At 40.4% G+C, this 19381-nt stretch overlaps 1 protein-coding gene across 1 annotated transcript; it reads right to left on the bottom strand.

The window, feature by feature from the left end:
• Nucleotides 1-3642: 3642 nt before the first annotated feature.
• LOC132653979 (vomeronasal type-1 receptor 54-like) lies at nucleotides 3643-4587 on the bottom strand. Its single transcript, XM_060383298.1, has one exon. The coding sequence runs from the start codon at nucleotides 4585-4587 to the stop codon at nucleotides 3643-3645; it is 945 nt and encodes a 314-aa protein (XP_060239281.1).
• Between the last annotated feature and the right edge of the window lie 14794 nt (nucleotides 4588-19381).

The raw sequence follows: 19381 nt of genomic DNA, 5'->3' as shown, positions 1-19381 counted from the left end.
TATACCTGGAAAACTGTAACAATAGCAGCAGCTCACTAAATTTATAACGGGAAACCCAGCAGTGGGGCAGCTGTCTTGAGCACTTATATGGGTAAGAGGAGAGCCCCCCTGCCCAACAAAGACCTCAGCTACTACTCAGGGCTATATACCTGAAGTGAGCAGTGGCAATTCCTGAGAAACACTGGCCATACAGTGACCATAACCAAAAAGCAGAGGAGGACTCCTTCAGGAAAATCATCTTCAGGCCAAGGGGATTCTCCCTACATCAGGACTCCAGGAAGCACAGAAACTAACAGCCAACACCTAATACAGCCCAATGGGTAGAGGTCAGCGTAAAAGCTCAACCAACAAAAGACAGAGCAATACGGCATCTCCAGAACCCAGCCATCCAGGGGCGAGCAGCCCTGGACAACCCAGCATAATAGAAAATCAAGAAGATGACCTTACATCTATGCTGATGAAGAGGATAATAGAGGAAACAAATAAAATACGAAAAGAATTATAGGAAGATAAAACCAAACAGATCATGGCTATCCATAAAGAAAGGGAGGAAGTTAAAGACAAGAAGATTATGGCCATCCATGAAGAAATATGGGAAGATACAGCCAAACAGTTTGCAGCCTTCAGAGAAGAAATAATTAAATCACTGAAAGAAGTAAAAGAAACAGAGTTGAAGGAACTAAAAGAAAAACAGGAAAATACAATCAGACAGGTGAAGGAAGTAAACAAAACAAATCAAGACCTGAAGATAGAACTGGAAAAATTAAAGAAAACACAAATGGAGGAAATAATGGAGAGGAAGAATTTAGGGAAGAAAACAGGAACTACAGAGGTAAGCATAAACAACAGACTACAAGAGATGGAAGAAAGAATCTCAGGTGTAGAAGATAAAATGGAACAAATCGATGTATCTGTCAAAGAAAATGTTAAATCCAAAAAATTCTTGACACAAACCGCCCAAGAAATCAAAGATAATATGAAAAGACAAAACCTAAGAATAATAGGAATAGAGGAAAAAGAAGACTGCCTTCTCCAAGGACCAGAAAATATTTTCAACAAAATCATGGAAGAAAATTTCCCCAAGTTAAAGGAGAAGCCAATAAGAATACATGAGGCCTACAGAACATCGAACAAATTTGACCAGAAAAGAAAATCCTTCCAAAAGTAAGGATTGCAAGGGAAAAATAAAGAGTTTAAGTTAGCCTGGATATACTTAGCCTGAGTATAACTCCATTTTTGAAATAAAGAGCCATCTTAACCTGAAGCTTAATTTAGGTACCTGGAAATATCACAAAATGTGCATATGGCAGTAAATAAAGTTAACTCTCCTAGCAACAGCTTTCAGGAAATATCACAGAATAAATACTTCATAGAAAATAGAGACAATCTCCCTGGCAATAATCAATGAGAATTGGTTGAGAATCATGTGGGAAAATTCTCCCCATGTTTCACATATAGATTAAAAAAATAGCCATTGTGATCATAAGTCTTAGGCAATTGTGCCTAAGAGAAGCATATGCCTTAGGCAACTGTGATTCAGAGGTCACCTCAGCCCTCTAACTTTTACCTAATTCTGTAATGTCAAGGCATATGCCCCCCATTTGCTGTCATATAAACATGTGCCCCCCTGTTTGTTCTCATGGAAACCCCCTGATCACAGACTTTCCCTTTAAAAACCCTGCTCACTCAGGGCTCAAGTTTCCACTTCTCTACTGCTGCATCAGTGAGACTTGCTTCCGGAGTTTGAGTGTTCTCTTAATAAAGCTCTCTTGCTATTGCATTGTTTCGTCTCTGAGGTTCCCATGAACTTGGCATTACAATAGCACTGGAGCTGAGAGGAGGCTGAGAGCTTTTTCAAATTAAATTCTGTTGCTTTTGGGGAAGGTTATAATATAGCCCAGGCTGGCCTTACTTCACTGTAGCCAAGGCTGGCAGGCCTGAAGATTGCTCAAAGGCTGAACACAGGCTGGGATGCAACCTGGATCTCAAAGGTGTGAGGGTCCACCTGGGAATGAGAAACAACTGTGATTATTTGAATTGAAGCCATGCGCAGAGAGCTCTTGAAGGGCGGGGTGAACTGTTCTGAGAAGAAACCAGCTGTAAACTATCTACAACCATCTGTAAACTATAGAGCAGAGTGATCTGATTTTCAGGTATAAAAACCCTGTGCTATGCATGTTCAGGGTCTCCTGTCTTTGGAGGGGCGACCCTATCTCGATAGCAATAAAACCTCTTGCTTTGGCATCGAGCTGTGGTCTGTGAGAGTTCCTGGGAAGGGTGCCATCCTGAACTCCTGAGCAGTGACACTCCAGGTCTTACAGATGAACTCCTCTGCTTGCTCTGAGGACCTGAGATTAAGATGAGGACTATGGGGATTGGGAAAGGAGGAGGGAGGGACCCATGTGGGGGGGATACAAATTAAATAAAGTATAATGAAGAAAGAAGTTTTAAAAAGATGAGGACTATGAGAAAACCCTCTTTATTCAAGAAAATCTATCATGTTTTGAAACTTGAAAAATAATATTTTTACTTTTTTCATTTTTAAAATTCTGTTTTACTTTAGTTTTATTTATTTTCATTTTGTGTGCATGAATGCATGCCTGGTGCCTGCAGGATCAGAAACCATGAGATCCTCTTGAACTGGAGTTACTAACAGTTGTGAGCCTTCATCTAGAGGCTGGGAATTGAACTTTGGTCCTCTGCAAGGACAGCCAGTGTTTATAACTCCTGAACCATCTCTCCATCCCCATTGTTCACTTTATTATTTCAGGGAAAATATACTTCAGTGCTTGGTTAAGGTAACTGAACACATTGTTATTTTGGTAAAGCACACACAACACAAGAATTTCCCATCTTCAGCATACTGCTTGGCGTTGATTACATTTTTACAGTCTGCCTCCACCCAGCTAGTCGCCCATGGCCTTCCCTCCTGAGCTGAGGATGAGAGTCTGCTTTTGTTTCCACTCCTAGAAAGCTTCCAAGCTCTTCCTGCTCCCAGTAGTCCACACAGAATTCGTTCTGACTAGACTCTCATTGCAGTCAGTACAGTGGCTTCGTGCCAATCTGTGTGGGACCATGTGCAGAATCTCCTTCTCTTTTAAAGCTGGAGTAACACTCCAGTGCAGAGAAGCTGAACTCTGTTTATCCATCATCAGGACTGCGTTTTATACATAGATTCTATGTCTGTCTTTGTCTCTGTCTCTCTGTGTCTCTGTCTCTCACTCTGAGTGTGTGTTTGTGTGTGTATGTGTATGCTAAGTGATTTGAACATTTCTGGATACTTGATAATTATAATAATAACTATTTATAAACCTCATTTGGCAAAACAGAGATAGCTGCGGGATTTGAATAAATGAAGACTATGATAAGCTGTCACGTATTATAAATTGATGTGGATAATCCAGACCCTAACAAGACAGTCACTTTATGTCTCCCCAAAAGACACACTGGGAAGTACAAAAGACTTATGTATCTGGCATGTGGTTTGTCTTTTATGTGTAGCATCCACACATCTCATAAGAAATAGGTTTAACAACAGCAAAAAGACAAATCTGTAATTTCATTTAACCTGAAGCTCATGTAAACTACATTACAATTCATGGCTCTAATGCCAGAATACTGGCTTATCTTAAGGAATCTTACCTATACCTGAGTAATATGATGTTGACCATCCTTCCATACAATGGATCTAAAAATGTTACTTATGTGCTTTTCAGTACTGAGAACCAAATAACGGCTGACTGTGGCATAGCCATGGACTGTGAGAATATGGACACAAAACAAAATCAGATCATCATCTATACTTCGTAGGTAGGAGATGACGCTGTCCAAGGTGTACATCACCATAAAGAAACTCATGAGGCACAGGATGGTCCGTGTGGCTCTTTGTTCTGCAGATGGTCTGAGGGAAAGGCTGGCACTGTGGAGAAGCTGGGACTGGTTCTTATGTCTGCATAGGAAAATCACCATGTACCCACTGGAGAGGGTCATAAGACCTACAAAGATGACATCCCTGGAGGTCAACAATATAAAAAATGTGTGATGGACAGAGTAGCTCATGGGCACAACACAGCAAGATTGACTGAGGTATGTAAAACCAGATGAGGTCAGATTAGGCGTTACAGTTATGTACGTTATAAGGGGACTGCTAATGGATGAATAAAAGATACTCAGGAAAAGAAGGCAACCTAGCATGTGGTGTGGAGATTTACATTTGAATTTTGCTAGACGGGAACTTCTGAGACTGAGGGTGATGGCCTGGAGAATGCTGAGCAGGCTAGTGGCACAAAGAGAGAGGCTCCTAAAAGACCTGTACAAGAACATAACAAATTTGCATGTGGAGTCACTCCATTTCTTCCCTGGCATAAAAATGTCTGAAGCTACTAAACTCACGACTAGCAGCATCAGTATGTGGATTAGGGCCAAGAGACTGATGGGCAGATCAGTGAGTCTGGGCCTCTGCCCACGAATAAACATGAGGATGTGGAAGAGAAGAAGGAAGCTGTTGCCTGAGAGCCCAATCCCAGCTCCAGCATAAATGGTGTTTCTTACCTTGGTGTTACCTGACAGTTTGTTGATTTTGTTCATTTTAAGGCTGAAAGAAGCAGGTAGCCACTGTGAGGGGAGAACAGCAAGAAGATTCCTTATCACCAATCTAGCCTTGCTCATCAGCTGCAGACAATGGCAGCTCCACTCTCCTTAGAAAGATGTTTATTTCACAGCTCTGCCTTATACCCCTTAAGAGTGCCTTCATCTCAAAGTGCCCAGAAGGGATGCCCACTCTCTCCATTGTTCCGACTCTTATGTGCCCCATCCAGATAGAAGCTTTCTCCCACATTACAACTGTCATGTGTCAAGAAAATATTTCTTTTCCTACTGTTTCCTATTTGAGGTTTCCTGAGGCAAAAGGAATGTCTTACTTGTCTTTCATCTGCATCATGTTGATTGCCAGACACAGAGCAGCTCTGCAGGTTTTGGTGAAGTTCCATGAGGATTGCAAGAGAGTAGAAATAAGGTCCTCAGATGAAGCTGTGCCCTTGTCTTAAACAGGCCCAGAGTCATTTTATTCCAGTCTCTTTCTGCTCATTTACTACAGACCTAGTGCTCTTCATGTGATTCTGCAGGGAGCGTTAGGAGTGGAAACTCTGAATCCAGACTCCTTCACATCGTACCCACTCCTGCCATATCTTGTCTGTGACCCTGAGCAGTCTGGGGATGAGCTACAGCTTTAGAACATATGACATCTGTGTGCCTGTGTCAGGGAGATGTGTAAGAAGATGGAGTTTGCATACCAAGCATGGCGGTGTTCCCTGCACAGGGCGAACTCTTTGGAAGTGTAGGCTGCTGGCTTTATTCTCATGAAGGTTCCTTAAGTTTGTGACTTGGGATAGTTAATACAGTTTTAAAAACAACTGTTTGATTTCTCCCAGCCCCAAACAGAGAAGAGTAAGTATGAACGCAATAGACAACTGAAGCCATCCTTTCCAGAGCACCCTGGTAGCATTTTAGACCTTCTATGTGAATCTCACATTGTAACTGTATCTGAAATATGTGCTGACATCACAGCAGAACAAAAGCCTCCATGAGAAGTGTTCAGTTACCAGAAGCTGCCAGGAATGTGGTCTAAGTTTTGTCTCTTTCCACATTTGAAAGCAAAACAATAAGAACTATAGTTACAATAGATTGAGGGCCATTCCCAATATAAGGTTTTAATGAAAGAAGAATTATCCACCTCATCCTAAATGATGGGCTGCACATGTGTGTAGGATTTCATACCTCCTTGAAGAAGCAGTGATGCTTCTCAGACTCAGGTGGCCAAAGCCTCAGATGTCCACCAGAAGATTTGATGAATGGTCTTCTCGAAAATTCTTTCTCAAGCAATGCAAGTATTTAGTTTATTTCAAGTATCATAATCCTAAATTATGCAATAATATAAAAATGAAGTCATATAGTAAAGAAATAATTATGATTTGAATATCATGGGTGTAAGATGGTTTTATTTTATCTGTAATGTGAGATATGAGGGGAAAGCAAAAGTGCCTGAGTTACCAAACCTGATGCACCAGGTAAGTAAGTGCTCAGAGCAGGAGAAATGAGGGAGCCTCAGTGTTTAGAAGTGCTAGCCTCCAGTCATGATGAGTTACATTCTAGAAGAGAAGAACCAATTCCAAAGAGTGGTCCTCTGACCCCGAGATGTGTGCTGTGACATACACACCCTACCCCATCCCACAAAATACATAAGATGAAAAGTAAATTTAAAAAATCAGAGCTAAGGTGGATGGCCAGTTAAAGACTGTAAACATGGAGTACTTGGTGTGGAGAGAACCTGCTGCTTTGACAGAGGCCCCAGGTACAGATCTCACCTCTCCCTTGGCAGCTCTAACCATCTGTAACTCTAGGTCCAGGGGTTCCAAAAACTGCTGAGGTCCACAGGCAGCAGGCATGCATGCAATACAAATATATAGACACAGTAAAAACAAACAAAAGAAAACACACAAAAAGTGTAACACACATAACAAAATAACCTAAAAAATTTAAATTGAGATTTTCTAAAATAGAATTGTAAAACGTCATTAGGAAAGGTTAAACTTCTAAAGATTAATATGCTGAGTTCTATGTTCCAGCAGAGTTTTAAATACATTTTACTGAGTGATTCCATTGCATTACCAGGTTCTTTATATAATAGATCCGTTTGATTACCCAATGTCAATTTCAGCAGATGTCAGAAACAAAACAGAATAGGCAAGAAGAGGAGGAGAAAAAGGAGAAGGAAACTTTCAGGGGTTTTGGGAAATGCCCTAAGAGGAAAACTATTCTTGTTGCCTGTGGAGAAGACAGTCCCCTGTGCTCTCAAGGTTCTCACTTTTGTTCCTCTCAAGCTCTTGGGGTTTGGATCCTGGCTCTTTAGGCAACATCAGGGGAAACTGCCATGTACCCACTGTGTATAAAATATCTAGCGTTCCAGTGCCTCCTCAAGGATGTCCTCTCAGAGGACGTGTTTTACTGTGTAGTGCACCACGAGCCAAGAGCATTTGCGTGAAATTCCTGAAACTGAGTCAGGCGATGTTCTCTACTAGATAGTGATATTCAAGATTTCCTTCCAAACACACTGGAATTACTTTTAATTACTCAAAATACAGAGTGACTTACATCATAAATAGTTTTGTTTCAGTTAAGAATATAACAAAAGTAAAAGGATTTTAATGAAGATATGAAATTAAAAACATCAATTTTTATAATAGGTACACAAAATCATTTATTTAGAATAAATCACTAAAATATTCTACATATAAGGATAATTCATGTAGTTCTTCACTGTGAGTTGCTTAATTAAAACAAAATGTAAATATGAAACAATGATGTTTCCAAAGAAAAAATTAACTAATTTTAGGAGGTCCTGGAAATATCCTAAGAGGAAAAGTATTCTTGTTGTCCATGCAGAGCACAGTCCCCTGTGCTGAGGGGCTGTCAGAGCTCAGTGTCTCCTCTGCACATGCTGAAAACTTCCCACAGCCCGGTAGCCCAGTGCTCCTCCTCCCACAGAATGCCTGGGTCCCTACCACCTTCTGATTCTGCCCTGGGTGCAGAGCACTTACCCAGATGGACATAGCAGGGGAGGACTGTGGCCTGAGGAGATCCTGCATGGCTTAGGCTGAGGGAGGATTTAATGCATCTCTACAGCCTGCAATTTTACTGCTTGTGGAAGGTGACAGGTTCCTGCAGGGGAGCATGGAAATGTGGCATCCCAGTGGGTGATCTTCCCTGCCTGTTGATCTCACTCACTCTTTCCTGGATAACAGCCATCTGGGGAGAGCTGAGCACACACTTTGAGTCCCCTGCCAGACCTGAGAAAGGGATCAGAAAGTTTATGACAACCCCAACTTGTTGCTGTTATTTTAATTTTATGGTCTAACAATGTTTATTATTATCCCTACAATTATCATGGCAGTGCACCTAACCTGCTATCACAATCAATAAAAGACACAGACACCTGATAGATTTTATAACAGTCCTATTTCACCCAGGACAGGGCAGATATTAACCCTCTAAAGTACCTTCACCTCCCAGCCCCAGCCCAGGCTACCTCCCATCCATAATCCATAATGACTTGCTCATACTTTTTTTTTAATTTTATTTTCTTATTGGTTACACTTTATTAACTCAGTGTCCCAGCTGTATCCCGCTCCCTCATTCCCTCCCCAACCCCACACTCCCTCCCTGGTCTCCTCCCTGCCCCTTTCCAAGTCCACTGATAGGGGAGGACCTCCTCCCCCTTCATTTGACCCTGTTTTATTGGGTATTTTCAGGGCTGGCGCAAAGTCCTCCTCTGGGGCCTAACAGGACTGTTCCTCCCCTCGGGGTGTGGGGAGGTCAAAGAGCCTGCCCTTGAGATCCTGTTAGGAATAGTCCTTGCTACCCTTACTTTGGAAAACTACTTGGTTACTGAGCCAACACGGGCCACATCCAAGCAGAAGTTGTAGGTTATATCCATAGATGGTCCTTGGTTGAGAGTCAGTCTCAGAAAAGACCCTGTGCCTGGATATATTTGGTCCTTGTAGAGCTCCTATCCTTTCCATATCATACTAACTCCCCTTCTTTCATATGATTCCCAGCACTCTGCCGAAGGTTTGGTTGTGAGTCTTAGTGTCTGCTTTGAAACACTGCTAGGTAGAGTCTTTCAGATGCCTTTTGCGGTAAACCCCTGTTATCCGTTGAATGCACATCCCATTTGTCTTTCTAAATGAGGATTGATCATCTTCGCCCGTGTCTGCTTTCTTGATTATCTTCTTTAGGTGTGTAGTTTTCATTATGTTTATCATATCTTGTAGGTCTATATAAGCAAGTATATGCGATGTTTGTCTTTCTCCTTCTGGGATACTTCACTCAGAATGATCTTTTCTAGATCCCACCATTTGCCTGCAAATTTCATGATTTCCTCCTTTTGATTGCTGAGTAGTATTCCATTGTGTAAAAATACCACAATTTCTGTATCCATTCCTCCATTGATGGACATCTGGGTTGTTTCCAGATTCTGCCTATTACAAATAAAGCTGCTACAAACATGGTGAGCAAATGTCCTTATTGTGTACTTGAGCCTCTTTTGGATATATGCCTAGGAGTGGTACGGCTGGATCTTGAGGAAGTACTATTCCTATTTGTCTGAGAAAACACCAGATGGATTTCTAGAGTGGTTGTACCAGGTTACATTCCCACCAGCAGTGGAGGAGGGTTTCCCTTTCTCCGCGACTTTTCCAGCATATGTTGTCACTTGAGTTTTTGATCTTGGCCATTCTCATGGGTGTAAGGTGAAATCTCAGGGTCGTTTCAATTTGCATTTCCCTAATGGCTAATGAGGTTAAGCATTTCTTTAAGTGTTTCTCTGCCATTCGATGTTCCTCTTTCGAGAATTCTCTTTAGCTCCGTTCCCCATTTTTTAATTGGATTACTTGTTTTATTGCTTTTCTGCTTCTTTAGTTCTTTATATATACTGGATATTAGCCCTCTGTCAGATAAAGGGTTGGTGAAATTCTTTCCCAATCTGTAGGCAGTCGTTTTGTTTTGATGACAGTGTCTTTTGTTTTACAGAAGCTTTTCAGTTTCATGAGGTCCCATTTATTGATTGTTGCTCTTAGAGCCTGTGCTGTTGGTGTTCTGTTCAAGAAGTTGTCTCCTGTCCCAATGAGTTCTAGGCTCTTCCCCACGTTTTCCCAACTGATTTAGAGTATCTGTTTTTATGTTGAGGTCCTTGATCCACTTCAACTTTAGTTTTGTGCAGGGTGATAAATATGGATCTATTTTCATTTTTCTGCATGTAGACATCCAGTTGGTCTAGCACCATTTGTTGAAGATGCTGTCTTTTCTCCATTGAATGGATTTGGCTTCTTTGTCAAATATTGAGTATTTATAGGTGTGTGGGTTTATTTCTGGGTCTTCTATGCAGTTCCATGGATCCTCCTTTCTGTTTCTATGCCAATACCATGCAGTTTTTATTACTGTTGCCCTGCAGTACAGCTTGAGATTGGGGATGGAGATACCTCCAGATGATCTGTTGTACAGGATCATTTTGGAGATTCTGGGTTTTTTGTTTCTCCATATGAAGCTGAGAATCTTTTTTTTTTCAAGGTCTGTAAAGAATTGAGTTGGTATTTTGATGGGAATTGCATTGAATCTGTAGATTGCTTTTGGCAGGATGGTCATTTTCACAATGTTAATTCTACCAATCCATGAGCACGGGAGATCTTTCCATCTTCTGATATCTTCTTCGATTTCTTTCTTCAGAGACTTGAAGTTTTTCTCAAACAGGTCTTTCACTTGCTTGGTTAGAGTCACACCTAGATACTTTATGTTATCAGTGACTATTGTGAAGGGTGTTGTTTCCCTAATTTCTTTCTCAGCCTTTTTCTCTTTGGTATACAGGAGGGCTTCTGATTTTTTTGAGTTGATTTTGTATCCTGCCACTTTGCTGAAGGTGTTTATCAGCTGAAGGATTCTCTGGTTGAATTTTTGGGGTCACTCATGTATACTATCATATCATCTGCAAATAGTGACACTTTGACCTCTTCCTTTCGGGTTTGTATCCCCTTGATCTCCTTCAGTTGTCTTATTGCTCTGGCTATGACTTCAAGTACTATGTTGAAGAGATATGGAGAAAATGGGCAGCCTTGTCTTGTCCCTGATTTCAGTGGGATTGATTTAAGTTTCTCTCCATTGAGTTTGATGTTGGCTATAGGCTTGCTGTATATTGCCTTTACTATCCTTAGGTATGTGCCTTTTATCCCTGATCTCTTCAAGACTTTAAACATGAATGGGTGTTGGACTTTGTCAAATGATTTTTCGGAATCTAAGGAGATGATCATGTGGTTTTTCTCCGTCAGTTTGTTTATGTGGTGGATTACATTGATGCATTTCCATATGTTGAAATACCCTTGCATGCCTGGGATGAAGTCTACTTGGTCTTGGTGGATGATGTCTTTGATGTGTTCTTGGATTCAGTTTGCAAGGATTTTATTGAGTATTTTTTGCATCAATGTTCATAAGAGAGATAAGTCTGAAATTCCCTTTTTTGTTGGATCTTTGTGTGGATTAGGTATCAAGGTGACTGTGGCTTCATAGAATGAGTTTGGTAGTGTTCCTTCTGTTTCTATTTTGTGGACTAGTTTGAGGAGGATTGGTGTTAACACTTCTTTGAAGGTCTTGTAGAATTCTGCACTGAAGCCATCTGGCCCAGGGCTTTTTTTGGACAGGAGACTGTTAATGACTGCTTCAATTTCCTTGGGATATATAGGGCTATTCAGTCTTTCTACCTGATCTTGGTAGATCTAATTTTGTTAGATGGAATCTGTCAAGAAAATTATCCATTCATTTAGATTTTCAAATTTGGTGGCATATAGGCTTTTGTAGTATGACCTAATAATTGTTTGGATTTCCTCAGTGTCTGTAGTTATGTCCCCATTTTCATTTCTGATTTTGCTGATTTAGATAGTTTCTCTCTGCTTTTTAGTTAGTTTGGTTAAGGGTTTGTCTATCTTGTTGATTTTCTCAAAGAACTAGCTTCTTGTTTCATTGTTTCTTTGAATAGTTTTATTTGTTTCTAATGGATTGATTTCAGCCCTGAGTTTGATTATTTCCAGCCGTCTGCTCCTCTTGGGTGTATCTGCTTCTTTTTTTTCTAGTGTTTTCAGTTGGGCCATTAATTTGTTTGTATGTGATGTTATGAATTTCTTTTTGCAGGCACTTAGTGCTATAAATTTTCCTCTGAGCACTGCGTTCAATGTGTCCCATAAATTTGGGTATGTTGTGCCTTCATTTTCATTGAATTTTAGGACAACTTTAATTTCTTTCTTTATTTCTTCCTTAACCCAGCTCTCATTGAGTAGCAAGTTGTTCAGTTTCCATGTGCGTGTCGGCTTTTTGTTGTTTCTGTTGTTGTTGATGTCCAGCTTTAGTCCATGGTGGTCAGATAGTATACAAGGGATTATTTCAATCCTTTTGTATCTGTTGAGGCTTGCTTTGTGACCCACTATATGGTCTATTTTGGAGATGGTTCCATGAGGTGCTGAAAAGAAGGTGTACTCTTTTGAGTTTGGGTGAAAAGATCTGTAGACGTCTATTAGGCCCATTTGATTTAGGGATTCTGTGAGTGCTCTTATTACCCTATTTGGTGTCTCTCTAGTTGATCTGTCCCTTGATGAGAGTGGGGTGTTGAAGTCTCCCACTATTAAGGTATTAAGATCAATGTATGATTTAAGCTTTAATTATGTTTCATTTACGAATGTAGGTGATCTTGTATTTGGGGCATAGATATTCAAGATTGTGATGTCCTCTTGGTGGATTTTTTCTTTGATGAGAATATAATGGCCCTCCTTATCTGTTTTGATTAACTTTGGATGAAAGTCTATTTTATTAGATATTAGGATGGCTACTCCAGCTTGTTTTCTGGAACCATTTGCTTGATAAACGTTTTTCCAGCCCTTTACTCTGAGGTAGGGTTTATCTTTATTGCAGAGGTGTGTTTCTTGGATGTAAGAGAATGTTGGATCCTGTTTCCGCAACCATTCTGTTAGCCTGTGTCTTTTTATTGGCGAGTTGAGTCCATTGATATTGATAGATAATAGTGACCAATGCATGTTAGTTCCTTTTGTAATGGAGTCGGTGATCTTACCCTGTTTCATTGCTTGTTTTCTTTTCATTTTTGTTGGGATATTATTGGTATGCCCTGTTTTCTTGGGTGAAGTTGTTTTGGATGGATTGGAGTTTTCCTTCTAGTATCTTCTGTAAGGTTGGTTTGCTGTGTAGATATTGCATAAATTGAGTTTTGTCATGGAATATTTTGTTTTCTCCATCTATGTTGATTGAAAGCTTTGAGGGTATAGTAGTCTGGGTTGACATTTGTGATCTTTTAGAGTCTCCATCATACTTACTCAGGCCCTTCTGGCTTTCATAGTTTCTGATGAGAAGTACGGTGTGATTCTGATAGGTCTATCTTCATATGTTACTTGGCCTTTTTCCCTTGCTGCTTTTAATATCTTTTCTTTGTTCTGTAGATTTAGTGTTTTGACTATGATGTGACATGATGTATTTTTTTTTTCTGGTCTAGTCTATTTGGTGTTTTGTAGGCCTCTTGTATATTTATGGACATCTCTTTCTTTAAGTTGGGAAAATTTTCTTCTATGATTTTCTTGAAAATATTTTCTGGACCTTGGAGCCTGGAGTCTTCTTTTTCATCAGTTCCTATTATTCTTAGATTTTGTCTTTTCATAGCATCCTTGATTTCTTGGATATTTTGTGATTGGAACTTTTCTGATTTTACTTTTTCTTTGAGAGAAGTATCAATTTCTGCAAGTGTGTCTTCATCTCCAGAGATTCTTTCTTCCATCTCTTGTATTCTATTGGTGATGCTTACTTTTGTGGTTCCTGATCTTTTCTCCAAGTTCTCCAGCTCAAGGGTTTTCTCAGTTTGTGTTTTCTTTATTCATTCTAATTCTGTTTTCATGCCTTGTACCATTTTTTCATCTGTTTGAATTTGGATTCCTGTCTCTCTACGATGGTCTCTATTCCTTTGTTCATTTCCTTTATATATGCCACTAATTTTATCTCTACTTGTGCCTCTATTTGTTTGGCTGTTTGCCTGTGTTTCTTTAAGGATTTTGTCTATTTTTTCTTTCTTTACTTCCAATTGACTGGCCAACTCTTTGAAAGTTTCCTCATTTTGAGCCTCAAATAATTGGGTAAGCATGGCTTTAAAGTCATTATCCTGTGCTTCTGATGAATTGGAGTATCCATCAATTTTGGGGTTTGCTGGTGAAGTCATGATGTCCTGATTTATGTTGGAAGTGTTCCTTCGCCTACCCCTGGCCATTGGCTTATCTGAAACCTTCCCTGTTTGTTTTTGGATTTTGCAGATCAGACTGATACTGTCTTTCTCTGTCATCTGGAGAGTTCTTTAGGGAGCTGAGAGAGGTCCTGTGTCCTCAGCGTGTGCTGAGGACTAGCTGTACCTGTGGGAGAAAAGTACGCAGTACAAATGGGGCAAATGCAGGCGTGTGCATGCGTGCGTGCTCGTGTGTGTGTGTGTGTGTGTGTGTGTGTGTGTAAGTGTCATGGACATGTGTCTCGAGAGACAGAGTGATGGCTGATGTTGAACCCTTGAGTGTGTGGGAGGGGCTCTGCACTGTATATGTCACAGGCGCTAGTGATGATTTCTGGCATTAACTGCCTTAACTCCACAATTAGACCCACAGAGCAGGAACTTCAATGTCCCAAGTGCCCCTCTGTTTCCCAAAGTGGGTATATGAGTGAGAGGGGGTTCGATGCCTGGCTTCTGTTTTAGAAGGACCCAGGATCTGGGGATCTGCAGATTCTCAAGGGTGCACTCACTTACAGGCAGGTCACTTGGCAGAGATCAGGGTATCCGGGTTCTCTGCTCTCTGGTTTGGCCCTGCTTCTTTGATATGCACCTCCAGCTCCATGCTGCTGTCACTGCCAGTCTATGAGGTCTTGCTACAGCTGGAGATTTCAAGGTGGTCACGTCAGTAGGGATTGGGGTAACCAGGACCTCTGTTCTCTGGTTTGGCCCTGGTTAGTCTTAAACTGGAGGGCTGCTGTGCCCTGCCAGCTCAGTGCTGCTCTGCTGCCAGGAAGCTCCACTGTAACTGGAGACTGGGTTGCTAGTCCAGATGCTTTCTGGGAAGTCCTGGGGTCTCTTCACTGTGCTCTCCAAGCTTGGGAGGCCCAGCGCCTGGTGTCCCTAGCTTGTATGGGGTTTCTGTCTGGTTTTGGTGAGTATATAGCATATTCTCTGACAGTGTGGTATGGGCGGGCTGTACCATCAGTGATAGTGATCCTGCAGAGCTAGTATGGCTTCTAGCAGACTTGGGCCCTGGGAGGATGGTGCAGCCGCCCAGCACATCTGGGACTCCGAGACAGGTACTGCTGGCATTTGCTGCTAAAGGGCTTGGAGCTCTGTCTCAGCTTCTGCAGACCCCAGGTTGTTAGGTCTGCACTGAGAAAGATGAGTCCACTGTGCCTCTGTGCCGAGGAGGAGGGAGGTCTGGAGGAGGGGAGTGCTGGGAGATCAAAGGATTGTTTCTCATCTTTCTGAAACAAGTCCCTGGGTGACCGGAGACCAAAGTTTTCACCTCCTATGATGTTCCCTGTTGTTTAGAAATCCTCACCATTGTTTTCCTGGGTTAGAGGTCCTTCCACTCACCAACTCAGACATTGAGCTCTTCCACAGCTCAGATAATGTGTGTGCTAGTCGCCATCTTGGCTCTGCCCCTCTCGACTTGCTCATTCTTCATCAGGCAGCTTCCTCCATCCATGCCCGCCATGTGCTTCTTTCCACACTCACCCATGGTGGCTCTCTGCTTCCTTACTTCTCTTATTCTCCCTCTCTCTCCTCTCCTTCCCATGGTCTTCCTGTCCTCTAGAACCTAGAACCTTAGCCATGCACCCTGCCATGTGTGTCGGCTTTTTATTGTTTAAACAAGAATAATTCCTTAGGCAAGTTTTACACAAGGACTGTTGTAGATGAGAATGTGCTCTCATCTGTGCAGTAACCAGATCTTGGGAGTCAACAATTAGCATCAGAGTACACAGCTCCAGACCAACCCCCCAACACTAACTTTTCTCACTTCGCTCATTAGACTTATTTCAAAAAGGTTTTATTCACTGTGATACTTCTATTCTGGGTTGAGGACTCCTGGGCCTCCCCTGACTTCCCATGGTTCTGAGTGTGCTTTTCCTACACTCTGTGAAATGCAACCAACCCTTTTCCTGAGACACCCCACTCCCATGGAGCATGTCATTTCCATTTAGTGTTGATTCTGTATTTCCTGGTTTCCAAAATCTGAATTCAAGATGTTAGTAAATTTTAAAAGTGAATAAAAAAGAAATGAAATGAAAACCAGAGAAGTAGAGGCAAAGCTCAGAGCTGAGGAGGTCACAGGCAGGTGGAACATAGCTGAGGCTGGGGCCATGTCTGACTGTATCCCAGTATCTGAATGGACGGAATGGACACCGCATTCTCATTGAAGACTTCAGGAAGAGGCTGTGCTTTGCCTGAGTGCAACTATATGCTCTGTGTTTCAGTCTCCCCAGCAGGCATGGTGCACACACCTGCACCCAGGACTGAGGAGAGGAGGAAGGAGCATACTTAGTTCAAGAGCAGCCTGGGCAACTCACAGAGCCCTTGTCAAGAAGGGCAGTCATTTTATGGAGACTCTCATATAGCCAGGTACTAGAAAAAAATACCAATGCACCCAAGACAACTCCCCACTTTCTCTCTGTCAGGTTCCGTGTATCTGGTTTTCTTTTGAGGTCTTGATCCACTTGGATATGAATTTTATGTAGGCTTATTGAATGGGTCTATTTACCAGTAAGACCAGCACAATTGGTTGAAGATGCCTTTTTCCTCATTGTATGTACATCTGCGGGTTCTTTGTGAAAAATCAGGTGTCCATAGGTGTGTGGATTTACATCTGGGTCTTTGATTTAATTCCTTTGATCAACCTGTTTTTATTTTTTTAATGTCAATACTATGTGGTTTTTATTACTATAGCTCTGTAGTAGAGCTTGAAATCAGGCAATCAGGGATGGTGATACTGCCAGAAGTTTTTTGGTTTGTTTTTTTTGTTTTTGTTTTTGTTTTTGTTTTGTACAGGATTGTTTTAGGTATACTGTATTTTTTGTTTTTCAGTTTTAATTTGAGTATTTTTTCTTTCCATGTCTGTAAAATATTGTGTTAGAATTTTGGTGAGGAATTGCATTGAATCTGTAGATTGCTTTTGGTAAGATGGCTAGTTTTACTATGTTGATGCTACTGACCAATTAACATGGAAGATCTTTCCATCTTCTGATATCTTCCTTATTTTTTTTCAAAGACGTTAAATTATTGTCATTCAGCTCATCACTTGCTTAGTTAGAGTTACCCCAAGATATTGCATATTATTTGTGGCTATTCTGAAGGATGATGTTTCCCTGATTTCTTTCTCAGCTCACATGTCATTTGTATAAAGAAGGGCTACTGATTATTTTTTTTAGTTAATTTTGTATCCAGCCACTTTACTGAGGTGTTTATCAGCTGTAGGATTTCCCTTGTAGAATTTTTTGAGTGGCTTATGTATAGTATCATATCATCTGTAAATAATGATATTTTGACTTCTTCCTTTCCTATTTGTATCCCCATGATCTCTTTTAGTTGTCTTATTGCTCTAGCTAGAACTTCAAGTACTATATTGAATGGATATGAAGAAAGTGGACAGCCTTGTATTGTTCCAGATTTTCGTGGAACTGCTGTGAGTTTTTATTTAATTTGATGTTGGCTATCAGCTTGCTATATATTGCTGTTTTTATGTTGAATTATGTAACTGTATTCCTGATCCCATCAAGATTTTTATCATGAGGGTATGTTGAATTTCCTCAAAGGCTTTTTCAGCATCCAATAAAATGATCATATGTTTTTTCTTCTTTCAGTTCGCTTATGTGTTGGGTTACATTGACTGATTTTTGTATTTTAAACCATTTATGCATCCCTTGGATGATCCCTGGTATGATTGTCATGATAGATGATCTTTTTAATGTGTTATTGGATTTGGTTTTCAAATATTTTATTGAGTATTTTTGAATCAATGATCATAAGGGAAATTGGTCTATAATTTTCTTTTTGGTTGTTGTTGAGTTGGCCTGGTTTGGGTGTCAGGGTGATTATGGCCTCACAAAATAAATCTGACAATGTTCCTCCCGTTTCTAATTTGTGGAATAATTTGAGGAGTATTGCTATTAGCTCTTCTTTCAAAATACAGAAAATTCGGTACTAAAACCATAGGACCCTGGGCTTTTTTTTTTCCTTTGGTTGGGAGACAATTAATGACATCTTCTATTTACCTAGAAGCTAGAATTCTATTTAAGTTGTTTATCTGATTCATCTTTGGTAAGTGGTATCTATCAAGAAATTCGTCCATTTCTTTTAGATTATCCATATTTGTAGAGCAGATGTTTTTGAAATATGACCCAATGATTTTTTTTATTTCCTTGGTATCTGTTTTTATGTCATCCTTTTTTATTTTTTCTTTTGTTAATTTGGATACTTTGTCTATGCCTTTTGGTTAGTTTGGACAAGGGTTTGTCTATCTTGTTTATATTCTCTAATAACAAATTCTTTGTTTCACTGATTTTTTTTTTGTATTGGTCTTTTTGTTTCTATTTTATTGATTTCAGTCCTGAGTTGGATTATTTCCTTTCCTCTACTCCTCTTGGATGCATTTGCTTCCTTTTCATTCTAGAGTTTTCAGGGGTGCTACTAGGTTGCTAGTATGAAGTCTGAACGTTCCTCTGACTGCCATTTTTATTGTGTTTCATAAGTTCAGTTATGCTGTGCATTCATTTTCCTTGAATTCTAGGAAGTCTTTAACCTCTTTATTTCTGCCTTGACCCAGTGGTCACTGAGAGGAGAGTTATTCAGTTTCCAAGAGTTTGTGAGCTTTATGTTATTTCTTTTGTTGTTGAATTATAGCTTTAATCAGTGATAGTATGATAGGCTTCAGGTGGTTATTTCAATTTTCTGATACCTGTTGAGACTCACTTTGTGACTGAGTATGTAGCCAATTTTGGAGAAAGTTCTGTGAGATCCTGAGAAGAGGGTATGTTCTTTTCTGTTTGGGTGAAATATTCTCTAGACTTCTGTTTGGTCCACTGGACTCACAATGGCTTTTAGCTCCATTATTTCTCTGCTTAGTTTTTGTCTGGATGACCTGTCTATTGATGAGAGTAGTGTATTGAAGTCCCCCACTTTTAATGTATGAGGTTAAAACTTTAGGAATGTTACTTTTACAAATGTGGGTGCCCTTGAATTTGGGGCATAGTAGTTCAGAATTAACATTTTTTTGGGGGGGTGAATTTTCCTTTTGATGAGTATGAAGAGTCCTTTCCCATCTCTTTTTATTAATTTTGGTAAGAAGTCTTCTTGTTTTTAAGATATTAGAATGGCAACTCCAGCTTCTTGGGTCCTTTTGCTTGGAAAAAAAATTTCCTACCCTTTAACATTTCGTGTTTTGTCTATGTTCAACTGACACAGAAAACAACCAAGAGATGTGACAATCAGGCTGAAGCCAGGAAGCATTTCATTGGATGGGAACAATAGGCCCATGGGACATCAGTCCAAAAGCTGAGTCCCAAATTAACTTAAACAAGGCTTTTCATGCCCCCTGTGTTGCCATGTCCCCTGCATAGTAATCTAGATGACATATGTTAGTTTGGCTTATTGAACCACCTTATTAGAGTTTGATAAACTGCCTCATGAGTATAAATGTTTCCCCAAGCAACAGACTTTATCCCAATCAATTTATAGCAGAGATGAAAGGATGAAGAATTTGGTTTTGAAAGA

Source organism: Meriones unguiculatus, chromosome 5, assembly GCF_030254825.1.
Source record: "Meriones unguiculatus strain TT.TT164.6M chromosome 5, Bangor_MerUng_6.1, whole genome shotgun sequence".
Classification (NCBI taxonomy): domain Eukaryota; kingdom Metazoa; phylum Chordata; class Mammalia; order Rodentia; family Muridae; genus Meriones; species Meriones unguiculatus.
This window is presented reverse-complemented; position numbering and strand designations above follow the sequence as displayed.